Source organism: Bactrocera tryoni, chromosome 2 (genome assembly GCF_016617805.1).
Source record: "Bactrocera tryoni isolate S06 chromosome 2, CSIRO_BtryS06_freeze2, whole genome shotgun sequence".
NCBI lineage: Eukaryota > Metazoa > Arthropoda > Insecta > Diptera > Tephritidae > Bactrocera > Bactrocera tryoni.
In genome coordinates this window covers 63993439-64012008 of record NC_052500.1, presented here as the reverse complement: position 1 = coordinate 64012008, position 18570 = coordinate 63993439, and the positions used below count along the sequence as shown (strand labels likewise).

Sequence of the window (18570 nt, the reverse complement as noted above, 5' to 3'; positions counted from 1 at the left end):
TTTAATTAAGTGCATTCTTTTTATAAGCTCAACAAGTAATATTTTGCTGTTTAATTTTAAAAGAGGCACAGGTCGTATGAGTAACATTTGCTGCAATAAATGCACCATAAATTTTAAAATGTACAGCATAAGGCCTGAAAAAATAATTCAACCAGTAAATAGATTATATAAATTTTTATAAAAGTGTATAATGTATCTGAAGAAAAAATTATTAAATATTGCGAATATAAAAATTGTTGACAACAATTATTACCACTTATTGAAATGATTATAAATAAATGCAAAATAAATCACATCTAAGACTACCAACTCAGTACAATCAGTTCTACCAATTCAAAAATAACTCCTCGCCATAACACGTAAGGTAACTATTTTTCTCATATTCAATTTCTGCTCATTACTAACACGTCTTTCATATCATTTCAACATTAAGCTGAAATGCTCTACCACAAATGCCTGCAATATGCATATATGAAAAAGTGCTATCAAGCAAATCCTTGTAAGCCAACCACACCGCTCAGCCAACAGCCATTTATATCCACTTTTTGTACTTAAGTACTTAGCATAAATGCCGACACGTACGACATGCGCCAAGCCGCAGGCAACAGCGACAGATCAGCAAGTGAAAAAATGCCTGTATCAAGAGCGTTGACAGCGCCAAAAAGCATGTTGGCAGACCAAAGTGTCGAGTGTGTGTGTCTGATAATCACTAGCACGTAAAATGTGAGTGGTTCAGTTTTTGTAATAAACGATGTCTCGTACCGCAGCAGGAAAGGGCAGAGCTTATTATTATTAAGTACTAAGTGGTAGTGCTTATATACTTAAGTGCATTACTAATATGAAGTATGGAAAAATGTGGAATGGGGAAATATGCAAAAAGTTTAAAAAACTTTGAAAGTTCGCTGTGATGAGGTAAAAACTTTTCAAACCACACATAGTGCGAGCATCTCATGCTTATGGGGGTATATGTAAGGGTTATGTGTGTGGGCTAAAAAATGCGCTGATCTAACAATGATGCCATGTTTTTTAATGAAAGTGTGGCTTCATTTTTCGGTATAATTTCACATATGGAGACTGCTGCATTAGTTATTACGGTCCTCAAAAATTTCGATAAAGATTTGATAGTGTGAAGCTTCGGTGCCTTCAAAATTAACTTTTTGTTGACACTTTTGCCTTCCAATTTGAGAGCCATCATTTACAAGTAGGGACTTTTTGTGTAATAAAAATTATTCCTACAACGTCATACATATTCGTACACTCCGTTATATTTTAAATATTTCAAGACGATCAGTGCTTTGTGTTGGCTGAAAGTGTATTCAAGAACAAATAAATGGAGTAGTTTAATACGTATGTCGTTCCTTTAGAAAATATTTTTCATTATACACCGATACTCATTACTCTCGAGATCTTTATGGTGATTAAATGGTTAATGTAAATTACCGCATACAGAGCTCTCTAAAACTACTTAACTAACTTCGAAATAAGATCTTCGTAATCAATAGTTCCAGTACATTAGAGATATCCAATATTCAAGTGCATATGGAAAAGGGAAAACAAAGGAAGTCAGTCTTTGGATGAAGTCTAAAACTATAAGAAAAAAATCTTTGTTTTTAGTAATTTCGTCGGGAAGTCTGAAATGTTTCAATCTTCCTCAATCATATTGGTTTTAAATCATTGAAAACTTACTTTGATAGCATACTAAAAGAGCTACAACTCAAATATTTGCTCCCTTATTTTTAACGGGGCGTTTATGTGCACATCATTCAAGCGCCATGTCGCAGAACAAGAAGCTCAGTATGTTATGTGATTCATGAGCTTGCAATGGCCAGTGTAGAAAGCGATAAATAGCTGGTGTTTGTCCTTTGGCAGGTTGATTCCATATTTAAACCTGCTAAGGTTGTCGTCACGCATTAGCAACTTGGCATGGTGCATGCCATGGAGTTGTTGCCAATACCTCTCCCTGCCATCGTTTATCCTTGCCGTGCAGCTTCTTTATGGCATGAGAACCAATCGCAATAAAAGATTCAGACCAACATGGTGATGGATGGAGTAGAACAGGCCAGCTTATCAGTCAGTTCGTTGCCGGCTATATCCCTATGACCAGGCACCTAGATAAAGTGCACTTGGTTACGATCTGATAAACTGTTCAGCCGTGCTATACACTCCTGCACCAATAGCTTTTTGATATCGTTCGCAGAGATCGCTTTAAATGGCGCTTTACTGCCGCTGTGTATGGCTATACGTTCGTTGAGATAGTTACGTTGGAGGTTTACCTCTACGCACCTACCTATGTTTAGCAAAGACCTTTACTTGTAATATGAGCAGAAAACTTCCCTTAGTTATGAAGAGTACGTGGTCCTGCGACTACGACGTTTTGGAGCCGTCGGTGTACCACTTGATTGTACCATCCCTAAACAGTAGCTCGAGAGCGGAAGCATTCCATTCGGCCTTGCTGTTAAGGATAATGAAGTTTACTCTCTTGGTAATGTTGTCTCTTGAGAGATGAGCCAACTTTAGTCTTTCATCATGGGATGGAATTACCTTATCTCTGCCAAACACTTCTCTGTCATTTGTAGCATTGTGTGTTTGTCTATCTGACCGATTGCTAGGTGAGCGGTGTGGCCGAGGCCACAAGGTCGCAAGATCATGGTCTACAACGAACTAACAATATTTGGCTTGCAGCCCCAGCATTTAACAGCTATTCTATTGCACATCATTAGTGCTGTAGTAACTTCGACCTGGTCAACATGCTGCTTCCACAGCTGAGTGGAATCCAGCATGAGATCAAGATACTTTACCATATTAGTCATCTTTATCCTCTGCCCTCAAGGGTTAGGTTCCTGAGGTCGGGCAATGTCATTCCAATATCCTTGACAGCAGATACCATTGTTAGTTAACAAAACCAGTAGTTTGTTCACGACAAGGCTCCATAACAGAGACAATAGCACTCCTCTAAGCAGCCGCTTGTACTTCCCAGACGAATTCTGGTACTCTCTAATGTAATTTCGGTTATTCTGGTGTGCAGTACAGCCTCTATCTATCTGCGCACCTGTGCCGTCACATTCCTTTTCTCCAGTGCCCTTGCAACGCTCACGTAAGACGTGTTATCAAAAGAAACTTCGATGTCTAGGAAGGCGCAAGATATTACTTCCCCTCCTTTCAGAGATCTCCGAGGTTAGCTGGTAAGCAATGTTAGTTGATCTCCCCGTTCTGTAAGGATGCTGGTTCGCATGCAGGGATGCAGTTTTCAGCGCCTTCGACCTTATTTCATAATCCACGACCTTTTCCATACTTTGTAGTAAGAAGGAAGTTAGTCTAATTAGCCTAAAGGAATAAGGATTAAGGAGTAGGGCAATAGAACCTGCTCTCCCTGAAGCAAAAGCACATCTTTTCATGGCTAGTACTGTGTCAGTCTTACCTTTAGCGAGATCCCTGTGTTGCCTTGATACCTCTGGTATCGAGAGACACTGAAATTTCTGAAATAAGCAGATCAATTCTCCTTGTTGTAAGTAGTCAGGCTGCCTCTATACTCCTCCCAGTTTCCAGAACGTTTGGTCTTGTTATAGAGTTTACGTACTTTTGTCCTGAGTTCTGAGAGCTTACTTGACAACAAAAAATAATTGCGTCCTTTGTTAATCGTCTTTAGGGAGAGCTGCAGTGATATGCGCTTATAAAGGTTTGGTTGAGAGCATACAGCCTGCTCTCCAGTGCAAGAGCCGTTGCGTTTCGGTCTAGCTGCCCGTCCCCAGTAACATTTATCTCTAAGATATCGATAAGTGCTCCAATAGGTGTTCTTTGGAATACGTTTGGGGGAGGGGAGTTCCGTGACCTCTACCCTGATGCAATATTGAAGGTTATGATGACACCCTTTATTGTGAGCCCAGCCAACAATGAGTTCGTTGCTCAGGGTGAAGTCAGGGTGAAATACACGCCGTGTGTTGCAGTCCGAGCTGCCCCATTCTATGTAAAGTTCGTTTGTATCGCAACCCAGAATCAGGAGCAGTCTATTTTTCCTGCAATAGTCTACCAGAACCTGCACAGCCTTTCGTATGAAGTTTGATCTTCATATATCAATTACTCGGTGTTCGGTTGGTTAACGATGCGAAAAGCTTCTCTTGACATCTGTTAATGACGATAATTTTGAAAATATTTAAGAACTAGTGCTTGAAACCCGTCATGTCATCGGAGAGTTGACAGAGGATCTCAACATATCTTATAAATCGACTTAACCATTTTCTTTAGTACTAACTAGGCGTGGGTTTATGGACTTGTCGTCGAGACTGTCTAACAATCTAGCGAATGACAATCTTAAAGAGACCATTTTCTGTACACTTGTTAACAGCCTCTTAAAGGGGACCATTACCTAGATTGTTGGACAGTTTCGAAAAGAAAATACCGACTATTTCTACTAAGAAAACATCAACTCTATATTCTAAGAGTGTAACCCTGAAATCATAGTATTTTCTTATGTTAACATATAAAGTGTTGTATAGTTGACCTCTTTTAGAGAAGCCTAAGACATGAGCATCTTTTAAAATATCTTGCGATACAAAATCTGCCAAAATCTGACCTTAATGAACCTTTATTCAATACTTTTCGAAAAGTTTCATTTACTATTATCATACTCAAAGCTCTTAGGTTATAACTTTTCATCGCCGACCCGGCCTTATTGAATTAGTGTAGAGCAAAGCAGCAATTTTACTGCAATCACGTTTCACACAAGCCATGGGAATTTGTTTAAAATATGCTTACTGCTCCCCTCACATGCATTATGCAAATGTGCATGACTATTTCACCGCATACAAACGCTGCTTGACCGGTCACATAAGGTGCCTGTAAGTATGCAATACGATACTGCCCTCTTCACATTGCTGTAATTCAACACCCATTGACCATTTGAGGATCCTTCGACACAAGTAGTGGTTACTGCTGCTTTTTGCATATATGTAAATAGTATAATGGCTTTTCAATGGTAGTCAAGTGCGTGCATGAATGACCGACGCCAATAAGCTTCCCTCAATCGATGCCTTCCTCAATAGTTGTTTGCTTCAGTGCATAAACTCAATTGATGGTCAATTCAGGCGCAATTCAACGACTGTTCGCAGACATTTGCTTCTCCTTAGTGTAACGAACTGTTATTAAATAATCCGTTATGAATTTATGGCTTGTAATGATTTATATTTATTTGTGAATGAGTAGTTTTTGAGTAGTTTACGGAGTGAGCGCCTTAATGCAGGCAATAACTTTTTTGTATTTGATGAGCTGATTGACTGTATGGCTTGTGTGTGTTTCTTTGGATAAGTAAAATAAATAAGGATGAAGTAAAGGTTCTCAATTTGGCTTTTCGTACTAAGATAAACAGTTTTAAATCCTCTTATAACTGTTTGTTTTTAAATATCGTCTTAAATCAGTATTTAATTTAATTCGGATTAGAAACATTAGTTCTGAAGGAGGTGGTGCTTAATATTCCCCTGAAGTCTACTAAAGCCCTTCTGTACTTGGTTTTCTTATTCATATAAAAAAACCCTAAATTTTTGTCGAAACCTCTACCGAATTTTTCGTTAAAAAAATATTTAGGAAAATTTTCATTATACTATAAAGATCCCCTTCTTTGTCTGTCAGCAGTAAAAAATCTAAAAAACATTCCATCGAAATAGTTCTTAAACATTTAAAAGAGAGATCTTTAACGTACCCTACTAATAAACGAAAATTATAATAATATTTCCTTCAGTGAACTAAAAACCATTGCCAAAATAAGTGTGCGTATTCAAAGAAGCTTTTAAACTCCACTGACAGTAAAACTGTTACTACACTTGAATAACATTTTAAGCTTTACGACGTCACGCTTTATTAGGCAGATAAGTGCATGAAACTGGAGAGATACATAAGCTTTTCCACCGTTACAAACGCGTAAAAATAAGCTTTAGTACAAATGCATTTCAAGCTTTTATGCTTTCATTTTGTTATAGCATATTTAATAGACTGAAACTGCTATAATAATACTACACAGAAAAAATTATTACTATACGATACTATATACGTATAAACAATACACTGTTAGGGAAAATATTTGAATTCAAAAATATGAAATTGTATTCAGAAAGTATGTCGAATCCTAAAAAATAAAATCTAAATGCGTATGGCATATTTATAGTGTAACCAGACAAACAATGGGTTAACGGATATGAGCCAGAAATATTCCAATGCCAAAGTCTTTCATAATAATCTAGACTTATTGCAAAACTTTATTTCAAGATTTTTTCGGAAAGCATTAATTTTGTGTTACCACTTAAAGAAAAGTGCTGCAAAGTCGCATCGAATGCTTGTCGAGGCTTATGATGATCATGCACTATCAGAAGCAGTATGCAAAAGATGGTTTCAACGGTTCAGAGATTATGATTTTGATGTGAGAAATGAACCAAATGAAAGACCATCAAACATGTTCGAAGACGCCGAATTGAAAGCAATATTGGATGGAAATGTTTCTTTGAGACAAAAGCAAAAGGCAGCTATATTAAACAACAAATCATATCAGACCTTTAAAAAACTATGGGAAAGAACCAAGCTTTGAGACAAAAGCAAAAGGCAGCTATATTAAACAACAAATCATATCAGACCTTTAAAAAACTATGGGAAAGAACCAAAAGTGTGGAAAATGGGTGTCACATGAATTGAATGAAAAACAAATGAAAAACCAAAAAATCATTTGTGTAATTTTTGCTTCAAAGACACGAAAGAAAATTAGTTTTGCATCGAATTGTCACTGGCGATGAAAAATGCATTAATTTTAAGAATCCCCAACAGAAAAAATCATGAGTTAATCCAGATCCAGGCAGATCGATTCGGCAAGAACGCAATACTCTGTGTTTGGTGGGATCAGAAGGGTGTGGTATATTATGAGCTTCTAAAATCTGATGAAGCTATTATTAGTAGTCGCTACAGAAAACAAATGATCAATGAAGAAACGGCGCGAAGTAATTTTGTTACACGGCAATACACCTGCACAAAGCAAAATCGGTTTAGGATACAATCAAAGTACTTGGGAGCTGTATTCACCAGACAGGGACCAAGTCTGATGTTGTCATCGATAGGACGGCTGAGTAGTTCTTCGATTCCTACGCGGAAGTCGCAAATGGGGGTCTGATTGATTAATTCATTTAATTATTTTCAAGAACTAGAATCAACGAAAATAGAAATTAATAATTCCTTTCAAAGTAATAATTCAAAGGAAAGATAAAAAACACCGCAGCAGCTAATGAAAAGCTTGTAACATGATGGCAAATACCTGAATACATTTCTGAGGCTTTTATTTTCAATAACTATTAATTTTAACGGAAGTCCGTTGCTTCACTCATGCATTATCTTGGTGCAAAAACCAAGGGTCGGCCCATAATTCCGCCCTCTCTCAAGCAATATGCCTTGTTGACAGTTTGGCCGGTCGAAAGGAATTCGGAAAGCAACACACATCGATAATCGAAGAAAACTGCCATCATGATCTTGATTTTTGACCTGCTTTGACGTGGTTTTTTCGGCTTCGGCTCACGTTTGCCACGATATTCGGCCGATTGATCGCCTGTTTCCGCGTCGTAAGCATAGATCCGAGACTAATCGCCATTAATAAAACATTTTATGACTTCTTAGTAGTCGGAAAGCATTGTTTCACAGACGTTAAAGCGACGCTATTTCTCAAAAAAATTGTATGATTTTGGAACCAAACGTGCTTTCACTTTTCTTCCCAAACGATCGTTCAGAATGGTTTTCACTGATCCTTCCGATATTCCAACGATATCAGTAAGATCTCTGACACTTAATCGTCCATTCTCGAGCATCAATTCCTTTATTTTATTGACGTGTTGATCATAATTTGATGTTGTTGTTCCGGACGTGGTTCGTCGTCGACGCGTTCTCGACCCTCTTTGTACTAATTTGTACTAATCAAAAACACTTTCATGCGACAAAAAACTATCACCAAAGGCCTGCTCCAACATTCTGAATATTTCGGCAACAGAAATTTGATTCCGCACATGCAAATTTAATGGAACTACTTCACTGAAGCTTGATCAGCGCTGGGACACTACTGGTACATGCGCTGTCAAAAGCCTTTTGACCCAAAATAGATGGCAAAAGATCAAGTTATCTCTTTGTCCTAAAAGGCTATCCTCTGCTTAGTAGTGGGGCTTTTAAGGGGTTAGGTGGGTTTCCGACGTGCAAAAAAAGGTATTTTTAGGATTTTTTTTTATGTAAACAATCTATATTTCAAAAATATAATAAAGCATATCGAGGCTACATATTTGGACATTGTGTCCGGAGATTTTGATATAAAAATATCCTTGGCTGTCTCACAAAAAAATGCTCTCGCTGTGGACAGCATAACTTATTATTGGTTCATTTAATATTAAAAATCCAAAAGTATTCCGTTAGTATATACATAAGTATATATATCAATCTCGTTTTTAAATGAAGGAAATAAAAAAAAAATAAAATTTTAATCTTTTCTGAGAATTTGAACAAAAAATCTAATTTTTTGGTCAAATTTTCGCCATTTATTGGCTTAAAAAAATAAGTTGTAATGAAAAAAGTCCTTCGTTTAATAGCTAGATAATTTAAATTATAAAAAAATTAAGATAATGAAGAATTCAAAGTAAATCGGTCCATAACTTTTCGAGAAATCGTGTCCACCGACTTCAAAAATGGAGTTTTGAACAAGAGTCGATGCGCTACACGGTCGTGGCCTGATGGCTTATCTCTTAGAATTTTAGAATATTTGAAACATATTGTACTATTTAATAAGACAAAAAAAAAACTATTTTTCGAAACCCACCTAACCCCTTAACGTGCCGAGCCATTGCTCTATTTTGCGTCCACGCAGTAAGGCTGGGAATCCTACCAGACACGATCTACAGAAACTGCATGGAAGAAGATGAGGTGCAAACGACTCAACACTTCCTGCTTGACTGTCTCCCGTTTGGGAGATCAAGACTTAAGGGGGTATTCTTGTCTAGGATTTTGAAAAAATCTATTTCTTGTTTTTGCATATTTTGAAAGTTTTGACTTTCAAAAATATGACCTTGGAAGGATTTTTCAAAATTCGACTTACTTTCGGAGATACAGCCGATTTTGTGACGTGGCGTCCGTGTTCACTAGGATTGTCTCCTAAACTTTAAATGCGTTTTTCTCAAAACTGACTTTTTCGGAATTTCTGGTTCTACTGGACCGATTTACTAGAAATTTTTATAGAGTCTTCTTTATAGGCTTGTCTATGGTTGGAACTAGCCCCATCTCCAAATTTTTGTTTTTATTATGTTTAAAAAATTCGAAATAGTCAGAAAAAGTAATCCAAAACAAGTAAGGAAGGGCTAAGTTCGGGTGTCACCGAACATTTTATACTCTCGTATGATAAAGTGATAATCGAGATTTCATTATACGTCATTTACATATTTTTCAAATACCGTATTTTTGTAAAGTTTTATTCCGCTATCATCATTGGTTCCTAATGTACATATGTATATGTATATTATACAGTGAAGGCATCAGATGGAATTCAAAATAGCGTTATATTGGAAGAAGGCGTGGTTGAAAACCGATATGGGTGAATATTTTGTACATGTCATCAGGGTGTTAAGAAAATATTACCTACCGAATTTCATTGAAATCGGTCGAGTAGTTCCCGAGATATGGTTTTTGGTCCATAAGTGGGCGACGCCACGCCCATTTTCAATTTAAAAAAAAAGCCTGGGTGCAGCTTCTTTCTGCCATTTCTTTCGTAAAATTTAGTGTTTCTGACGTTTTTTGTTAGTCCGTTAACGCACTTTTAGTGATTTTCAACATAACCTTTGTATGGGAGGTGGGCGTGGTTATTATCCGATTTCATCCATTTTTGAACTGTATATGGAAATGCCTGAAGAAAACGACTCTGTAGAGTTTGTTTGACATAGCTATAGTAGTTTCCGCGATACGTACAAAAAAAATTACGTCAAAATATGCCCCTCTCTAATGCGATCCTTTGTGCCAAATTTCACTTTAATATCTTTATTTATGGCTTAGTTATGACACTTTATAGATTTTCGGTTTCCGCCATTTTGTGGGCGTGGCAGTAGGCCGATTTTGCCCATCTTCGAACTTAACCTTCTTATGGAGCCAAGAAATACGTGTACCAAGTTTCATCATGATATCTCAATTTTTACTCAAGTTACAGCTTGCACGGACGGACGGACGAACAGACGGACGGACGGACAGACAGACATCCGGATTTCGACTCTACTCGTCACCCTGATCACTTTGGTATATATAACCCTATATCTGACTCTTTTAGTTTTAGGACTTGCAAACAACCGTTATGTGAACAAAACTATAATACTCTCCTTAGCAACATTGTTGCGAGAGTATAAAAACTTTTTTTCATGCAGTCGCCATTTGGTGAAAAAAATTTTTTCCCACTTTTTCGTAGTTCCATTATTCTAGATTAATAACCTTTTTTTTTGTTTCAGCTAACTAGGAGGGTTGAAATTATGGGTATGGTCACGTGCAAATTTTTAGAGACCCCCCACTTCGTCAGCTCATAATTTCTGAATTTTTTTTTTCCTTTTTTTAGTTTTTAATTTTTTTCTGTACTCTTCTAAAATTAACAAATAAGTAATAAAAAAATGGATAGTAAAAATATTAATTGCCTTTTTTTACGGCTCTTTAAAAATTACCTGAAATTCATGCTTCTAGACCAGAATACCCCCTTAAACACTTGGGTGCACATACCTTCGAACATCCCCCCGAATTGGCGGGGGTGAAAATTAAATGCCTGCGCAAGTTTGTATTGGCTACTAAGCGTTTTGCTAATTTATAGTTCGAACACAGGAGTTCTACTTTTATAATACATCACAAAAGACTACATATAGTAGTCCATGTGCGATCTTTTGATCAGCCACCTAACCTAACTTTGTTGAATAATTTCACTCATGGTACAAATCGCCGAATGCACTTTATGTCCTACAGAAAAATAATCTGTTAAGAATACATAAATTATTATTCTGATGTAACATTTCGCACAGATATCACTGACAGTCATAGCAACCTAGAAAAAAAATATTTCGACGAATGAGTTTTCGCGCGAAATTTCAATTAAAAGGTCTTACTATTTTTGTCCAAAGAAATTCTTATTGTTATATATTTTTTATAGCGAACGGAACTTTGATGCAAAAAACTGAACACTTACCACTGCCAGAATATTTTTCTTACTTGTTTGAATAGATAAACACTATACATACAAGCACCGTAATGGTAAGAAGCTCATTTACATATCTACTTACTTGTATGTACATTACTTACATACTATATATGTATATAAGTATATCCAACTACAAATACAATTCAACCGAAAGCAAGAGTGGTGACGTCTACTATTGTTATTGTAATAATATTATACGTAATATATCAATACCGAAATTATGCATTATTTTATTGTAGCACTGCCGCATACACATACATACATAAGTGCAAAATCAACAACGATTTTCCAATAGCACACAAACACACACACATTCAAACGAATTATGACCAAATGAGTTTTCCATGTCTTTCTCAATGACCAACCGCACAAAAAGGCAAAATGAGATCGTTATCCCGCCTAGGCGACATTTATTATGAATTTACCGTTATTCATTCACTCATTTAAACAATCAATATACCAAATAATGCAGTCTTCATGCACGAAATGTCGGCTATGAGCAAGAGTAATGTTTTATAGACTTTTAGTTCATCGCAGCAAAGCGAGCGTGCGAAAACGAAGTTAAGAAGAATAACGGTTATTCGAATAAATAAAATAAACGAAAAAAAATTAAGAAACGGCGCAAAATGCATAAAATGTGCAGAAAAAAAATTACTTAAACCTGTGCATAATATATTTTATTTTTAATACCAAAAAAAATACAATAACAACAACAATATACGAATGGCTATGTTATGGATGGAAACATATCTCTTCTATTGTTCGGTGCGCCTAGGTCTGCTTGTGGTGGTAGTACTCAGCTTTGTGAGTAAATTTCCAACAAATCGAAGGACATGTGTTTACATTATATAAATTAACGCATGTAATATAACTAAATTTGTTTTTCGTAGATGCAAGTATTTATACCAACAGTTTTGCTGCTTTCTATGGGCATGGAGATAGTGAATCCAATCATGAAGCTTTTCAGAGACGATGAGCAATTTGGCAAAAATATTTACATATTGAAAATTTTAAACTGGATAGATAACCGTAAGTGAGAAAGGATAAAAAGCAATGTTTATAAAATCACAGTTAGTTTCAAGCTCAGCTGAAATTTTGACTCATTCGGAGGTTTGCTCTACGGTTTCATCGCTTTCAATGCAACTCCTGAAAGAAGAGACATCCGATAGACTTTCAACTGACAAACCCGGAATCACCACACTGTAAATTCTGGGTTTTTAAAGGGTGATCCATTTCGAGGTTCCCTACCCGAAAATCACAGAAACTTCAAATTTAATGCAGAAAGTTTATTATCATTCGATAGAACATACATTGGCATTTATTTTTTAAATATTTTCTCTTTCAAACGTTGGCCGCGACTATGTCTCAGATGATTCATGCGTCGTGTCCAATTGTTGTCGACTCGTTGAAGCATTTCGAAGGGTTACAGGCGAATGGCATGCGCTTCAAGGCCAGAATGAAAGCGGGATTGTCCGCATAGACTTTAAACATTACATATCCAAACAAGAAGAAATCTAACGGTGTGATATTATACGATCTTGGTGGAAAATCGACCGGCTCAAAACTTATCTTCTAAAGGAGGTCCTATCTTAATAAATTGTCTTTTTGAAACCAAATAGTTGGTTAACATGACGCGATAATGGTCACCATTGACGGTGAGGTTCTCACCGGCATCATTTGTTATGTGGACCTATGGTTCGACCGGCTCATAAACCACACCAAACCGTTGTTTTTTTCTGAATGAAATGGCAGCTCTTGAATCTCTTCAGGTTGCTCTTCGTTCCAAATGCGGTATTTTTGCTTTCGGTGGAAAAAATTTGACTCGACAAATCGTTCTATATGTCAGTCCGTGTTGCTTCGAACGACACCTATTCGACCCTCACTCTCGATTACGACGTGGTCTATTCCATCGAGTGCTGGGTCTCAAGATGGGAAGGTTTTTTTTTTTAATGTAAAGCACAATCGATACAATTAAGTTCTAAATATAACATCATTCAAATGGCCTCCACGACTTCTTTTGCAGGAACGAATTTAATGAACAAAATTTTCGAGAACTTTTTCCACAAAATCAGGTCATGTGTCATGAATAGCATGTTCAATATAGCCTTTTAAGGCCTGAAGAGAGTCCCCAAAAAAGTGGTCCAATGGTGTCAAATCCCAACTTCTTGAAGGCCATTCAATGTCACAATTTCTGGAAATAATCGAATCTTCAAACCTTTCTCGCAATAATTCGGTTGTTGTACGTGCTGTGTGGCACGTAGTTTCGTCTTATTGGAACCAAATGTGGTGAAGATCAACTTCTTCCAATTGCGGTCATAAAAAGTTGGATGTCAGCGATGTATGTATGTATACCGCTCTCCATTGACAGTAACGGCATCACCAGCTTCATTTCGATGATTCCACCAGACCAAACACCGCACCAAACTGTCAATTTAGGTGGATGTAATAGTTTTTCTTGAATAATAATTATGAATTTTGTTCGTACCAAAAGTGACAGTTTTTTTTATTTACCGCATCACTCAGATTAAAGTGAGTCTCAGTTTTCTTAAGAAAATCGTTATCGTTTTCAAATTGTTCCAAAAACAAAAATTAACGTCGTTTACGGTGGTCCAATTGCTTCAGTTCTTGAGTAAAAACAATTGTATGCGGATGCAAGCCCAAATCCTTTCGCAGAACCCGCATATGACATTTAGAAATCATACCAACCTTGTTGGGAAACCCGGTAGTAAAGACTGAGTAATATTGCTATATGTCAATTTGGGTTTAAAGTGATCAAAACATCTTCTATCTCAATCCTTCAGCTATTCAAGTTAACTAATCGTAATTCAAATAAAACGTCTAAAGAGATTTGCGATGAGTTTATAGCTCTTTGTTCACTTATAGTTTCCATTGGATGGCTGATTTTCCAAGATAGCCGAGGATTACACTTAGAATGTCATATCAAAATTTTTTTGAAGCCAGAAAAAATTTCCGTGCTAGGATGTTAACTCTCTTTAAAGTACGTTGAACGTATACAAAATCTGTTAAGCTCCTTGAATGCTATTTCCGCTATTTCACCTCGATATCGAAAAGTAAGAGATCGGAGGTATCTTAGGCTTGCTCTAGCAAAAGTGAGACATTCGAAAAGGAAGTTGTAAGGTAACTATATCTCATCTTCATCCAGCAGCTTATGAAAATGAAAAATTACTACATGAGTCTAGTAGTTTCCACTTAGAACTCCTACAACTATTGAAATATCAACTTTGCGAAAGACGGGGAGCCCACTCGATAACTCAATGATAGAGATAAGGAATATTGACATCCCTTCGTTAGTATCGAGCATACAGTCAATGCGCTTGATCAATATCGATCATACCATCAGAGTGGATAGTCAGCATTCTGCAGAAGACTGCGCACTGGAGCCATGGATCGCCTGCCATCTTAGCGGTAGCCACTTTTATGAAGACGCTGCACCACCAACAAGAGTTTTCTTACTTACAGGGCCCTAGTATGAGTTGTTGAAAACTTCAAGCACATTGAAGATTTCTTCGAAGTATTTTTCTACTCGATAAAGAAGGATCTCGCATTTCTCTGCTGATAGCTCATTGCATACTTTCAGAGGTTGATACCGACTCGGAAGAGTCCATTCCTGCTCGGGCTTTGTGTTGTAATCCAAGAAACCTGCAAGTTCCAGGTTTTGTCTTCCTCTTCATCAGATATTGCCAGCGTCCATTCCTCTGCACCATATAACAGGACGAGGATTGTGAGTAACTTGTGGAGTTTGGTCTTTGTTCGTCGAGTCAGAACTTTACTTCTCAATTGCCTGCTCAGTTCGAAGTAGCACCTATTGACAAGAGTTATTCTGCGTTAGATTTAGAGACTAACGTTGTTGTTGGTGTTAATGATGATAGTTAAAATTACGTAATTATCTACGACTTCGAAGTTATGACTGTCACTATACAATACTGAGACATAGGAGCCAAGCCGCGAGTGCGACGACTGTTAGTTTGAGGAGAGGAGTTATTCGTCTTTCGCTCGTTCACTACCAAACCCATTTGCTTCGCTTCCTTATCCTGTCTGAAGAAAGCAAAACTAACAGTGCGATGATATCAATATAATATCAATATCTTTGGTAACGCCAGCAGCTGTACACTCTTACAGAAGATTGTACCTTCTCGATTCCGTTCGGCAACTCGAATTATTTTCTCCAGGAGTAGATTGAAGTCGCCTTGTCTGAATAATGTAGACATTTTTTTAACGATATTGGTTTCATCGGTCGATAACGATAAGCTCTTATTTGTAAATTATCCTTTTATATTTAACCAATAACATAGCAACAATTCAAATTTACTTTTCACTCAGATGTTCAAGGTTTCATTGCTTTCTTTGTGACCCTGATGGTCTTCTACTTGACTGGTTGCGGCTTGGCGATATTCGGAGCGTTGAAGGTAAGAGTCGATATCATATAATACTTGTATATATAATACTAATCTTTTCCTCACATGGCAGCTTAAAAAATGGTTTCTGCTTCCTTTTATTATTGCTGACTTTTTACGTGTGATCACCGGCTTTGCCTCACATATTATATTCATGATAATTTTGAAAAAGAAACTCAATTTGGGATTTCTGATAGTTGTCACTTTAGCTGGTGGCTTTATAATCTGTAAGTAAAGTAACGGCAACTTTATGTGTTTAAGTATTCTCAGATTTCTTTACTTTTACAGTATACCTCGGCTACAATTGGGCCACGAGTGTTGCGCTCTTTCAAATCATCGAACTCATACACACTGAACGCTATCGCAAGCTCTACGGGGATGATCCCTTCCATCCACAATTACCACCAAACTATACTTACGCCTCACTACTACCGGCACCGCAGGGTTACGGTACAGTGGAGAATGTACGTGTGCTGGTCACACCACGTAGCGGCGATGTTGACGAGCAAAAACTGCGTCAAACTCAACGTGAACCGGTGAACGCCGCCGAAATGCCAGTGATTGCTGTTTTGCCAGCGAATTATAATAATAGTAATGCACGAGTTGTACAAAATAAGCAGCTAAGGAAGCTACAACAACAACCATATAGTTCCTACGAAGAGCAACAGAATGATTACAATGCCGACTTCGGCAATTGGCAATGGTCCGAGTTGATGGTTGGCAGGCAACGCAAGGCGATGATTAGGCGCAACTGGTGAAATGAGAAATAGGGACTATGAGTGGGATAGAGAGAAAGAGGAAAGGAAAGTTCAAGAGAGAAACCCACAAGAGAGAATAAAAAAGAAAAAGAGAAACTGGAGTACAAACATCACTGGCAAATACAGTGTTTATTCCTTTGACTTTTGAATAACTGTAGAGCGGTTAAGGCTTAAAGAAAATATAATAATATTTAATATCAGAAATAAGTTTGTTGTTCATTACTTAAAAGGAATTACCATTCCTTGGTATTATTTCTAAGCAAAAATGCATACAAAAAGAACAACCTGAAGTACATAGATTAGTGATCAGCGGTATTTTTATAATTGTAATTTCATAAAGTGATTCTTGTAAGGACCATATTGACAAACATAGTTATACCACCTAACTTCCAATTGAAAAGCTCGCTCTTTAGAAAACGTTTTTTCACAGGAGGACAACGAAATGTTATTATTTGGTTATTAATTTAATTTTCATTGCTATCACAATTCAACAACAAAGAAATAGTTCTCTTCAAAGATGTATTTTTGACATAAGACAGCACTTTCCATTCTTTCCCTATCAGGCCCCCAGCCAGACAACTCCAAAAGCCGCCACTTTTTCCGTAAATCAAACTTGTTCAGTTCAGAAGGCGTCATGAGTATGTTACATAATGGATTTTTTATGAAAAGATCCCAATAGTACGTCAACACTGTTAAACTCACTGCTCTCCAGCAAGCTTTATTGTCTATTTAGTTGCGTAACTCTATATAAGTTCCCTTACCTTCGGTGTTTTTTAAACACGTTGTTTTCAAGAAATAAAATGTTATGACCAAGAATTCAGCTTTATTATAAAAATAAGAGTTGCTTTTATGTTTTACTGATAATTTCAGGACCGTCGCGGCTGACTCTAAATAGTTCCAGACCCAAATTTCCACCACTTTCTGCAGCATTTGGGGCTAGTATGTGTCAGCAATTATGCGACGAATATTCCATCAGGTGACTGTATACCATGATCGTAAGGCCTATTGTAATATAATAATTACGTCTCAACAAATGATGGTCTTGAGAGAAGATACATCACTGGCCCTTCTTCCAAGTGGCGGAGCTACGAAGAGGCTAAACTTCACAAAAAAGTTTAAAGTTACTCTCGCCGGTAAAGGAGACTACACTCTACACTTCTACACTCGACCTACAACTGAGGGGCAACAGTATACAAACGGCTCGAAAACACCAGAAGGCATTGGAGCAGGCATTGCGGAACCGGACACCAAACTATCCATGCCAATTGGATGTTTTCCGAGCATCTGTCAAGCAGAAGTCTTTTCTCCAAGTCGGTGTGTGGTATTAAAAGTGATCTCGGCTTATGAAGTCAAATCGCTATTAGTGGAGAAGTGTAAAGGAAGGCTGAACCGCCTATTAGTTTGTAAACGTATACACCTGATCTGGGTACCGGGGCATAAAGGGGTAGCCGGAAATGAGCTGATCGACGAACTAGACCGCTTTGCGGCGGCTTTAAGGCTGATGGAACCAAAACCATGCATTGCGGTGGGGTCTTACATCATAAAGGGGCTACTCCGAACGGAGAGAGAGTTGGGAGAGAACGGCACTGGCAGCAGGCAGCAGGAGCGCGCCCAACAAGTAGTTAGTGGGAGATTACAACCTCACAAGGATAAGAGAAATAATTAACATCCCCCGAGATAAATTCCGTTTCTTTGTCGCTCTCTGCAGGGCCAAGAAACTCTTGCCCAACATGGGAATAGCCTGTTGTGCAAATTGCGGGTTTTGCGACATGGAACCGGAAACCCCAGAACACATGATTCTAGATTGCCCAGCAATTTGTAGAAGCAGACTTAATGCCCTTGACCCACCTACGTGGACAGGAATCATATCGCCTCCATCGCGCACAGCAAACTCCTGCAATTGTTCAGAGCTCTGCACCTTTGTGACCATAAGTGATATAGGAGAGGGTACTAATAGACCATAGGTCGCAGTGAAAAATTTCAATTAATATCTATCTTTCTATCTATACCATATTCTCTTCCAAGGCTTCAATCATATCTGTCTTATCTGCTTAGACAACGACTCCAAATAGCCCCAGAATTAATACACTTTAACATTGTCCAAATTCGGATACGCAATACTCATTAGCATTCCCCATTGACTGTAACATTATGGTCGGCTACATTTTTGATACGATGA

The 18570-nt window shown here is 37.5% G+C and overlaps 1 protein-coding gene across 1 annotated transcript; it reads left to right on the top strand.

Annotated features, from left to right (window-relative positions):
• The first annotated feature begins 11947 nt into the window (after positions 1–11947).
• On the top strand, positions 11948–16487 carry LOC120769350. Its single transcript, XM_040096313.1, has 5 exons — positions 11948–12022; positions 12109–12247; positions 15560–15645; positions 15707–15860; positions 15922–16487. Exons 1-5 carry the CDS (start codon positions 11948–11950, stop codon positions 16389–16391), a joined length of 924 nt encoding a protein of 307 aa, XP_039952247.1. The 3' UTR covers positions 16392–16487.
• The last annotated feature ends 2083 nt before the right edge of the window (positions 16488–18570 follow it).

Excerpts from the sequence above, each read along its gene's own strand:
- LOC120769350 (XM_040096313.1), top strand. The coding sequence starts at position 11,948 with ATGTTATGGATGGAAACATATCTCTTCTATTGTTCGGTGCGCCTAGGT. Across the intron at positions 12,023-12,108 it reads TGGTGGTAGTACTCAGCTTT|ATGCAAGTATTTATACCAAC; the intron begins GTGAGTAAATTT and ends TGTTTTTCGTAG. Across the intron at positions 15,646-15,706 it reads CGATATTCGGAGCGTTGAAG|CTTAAAAAATGGTTTCTGCT; the intron begins GTAAGAGTCGAT and ends CTCACATGGCAG.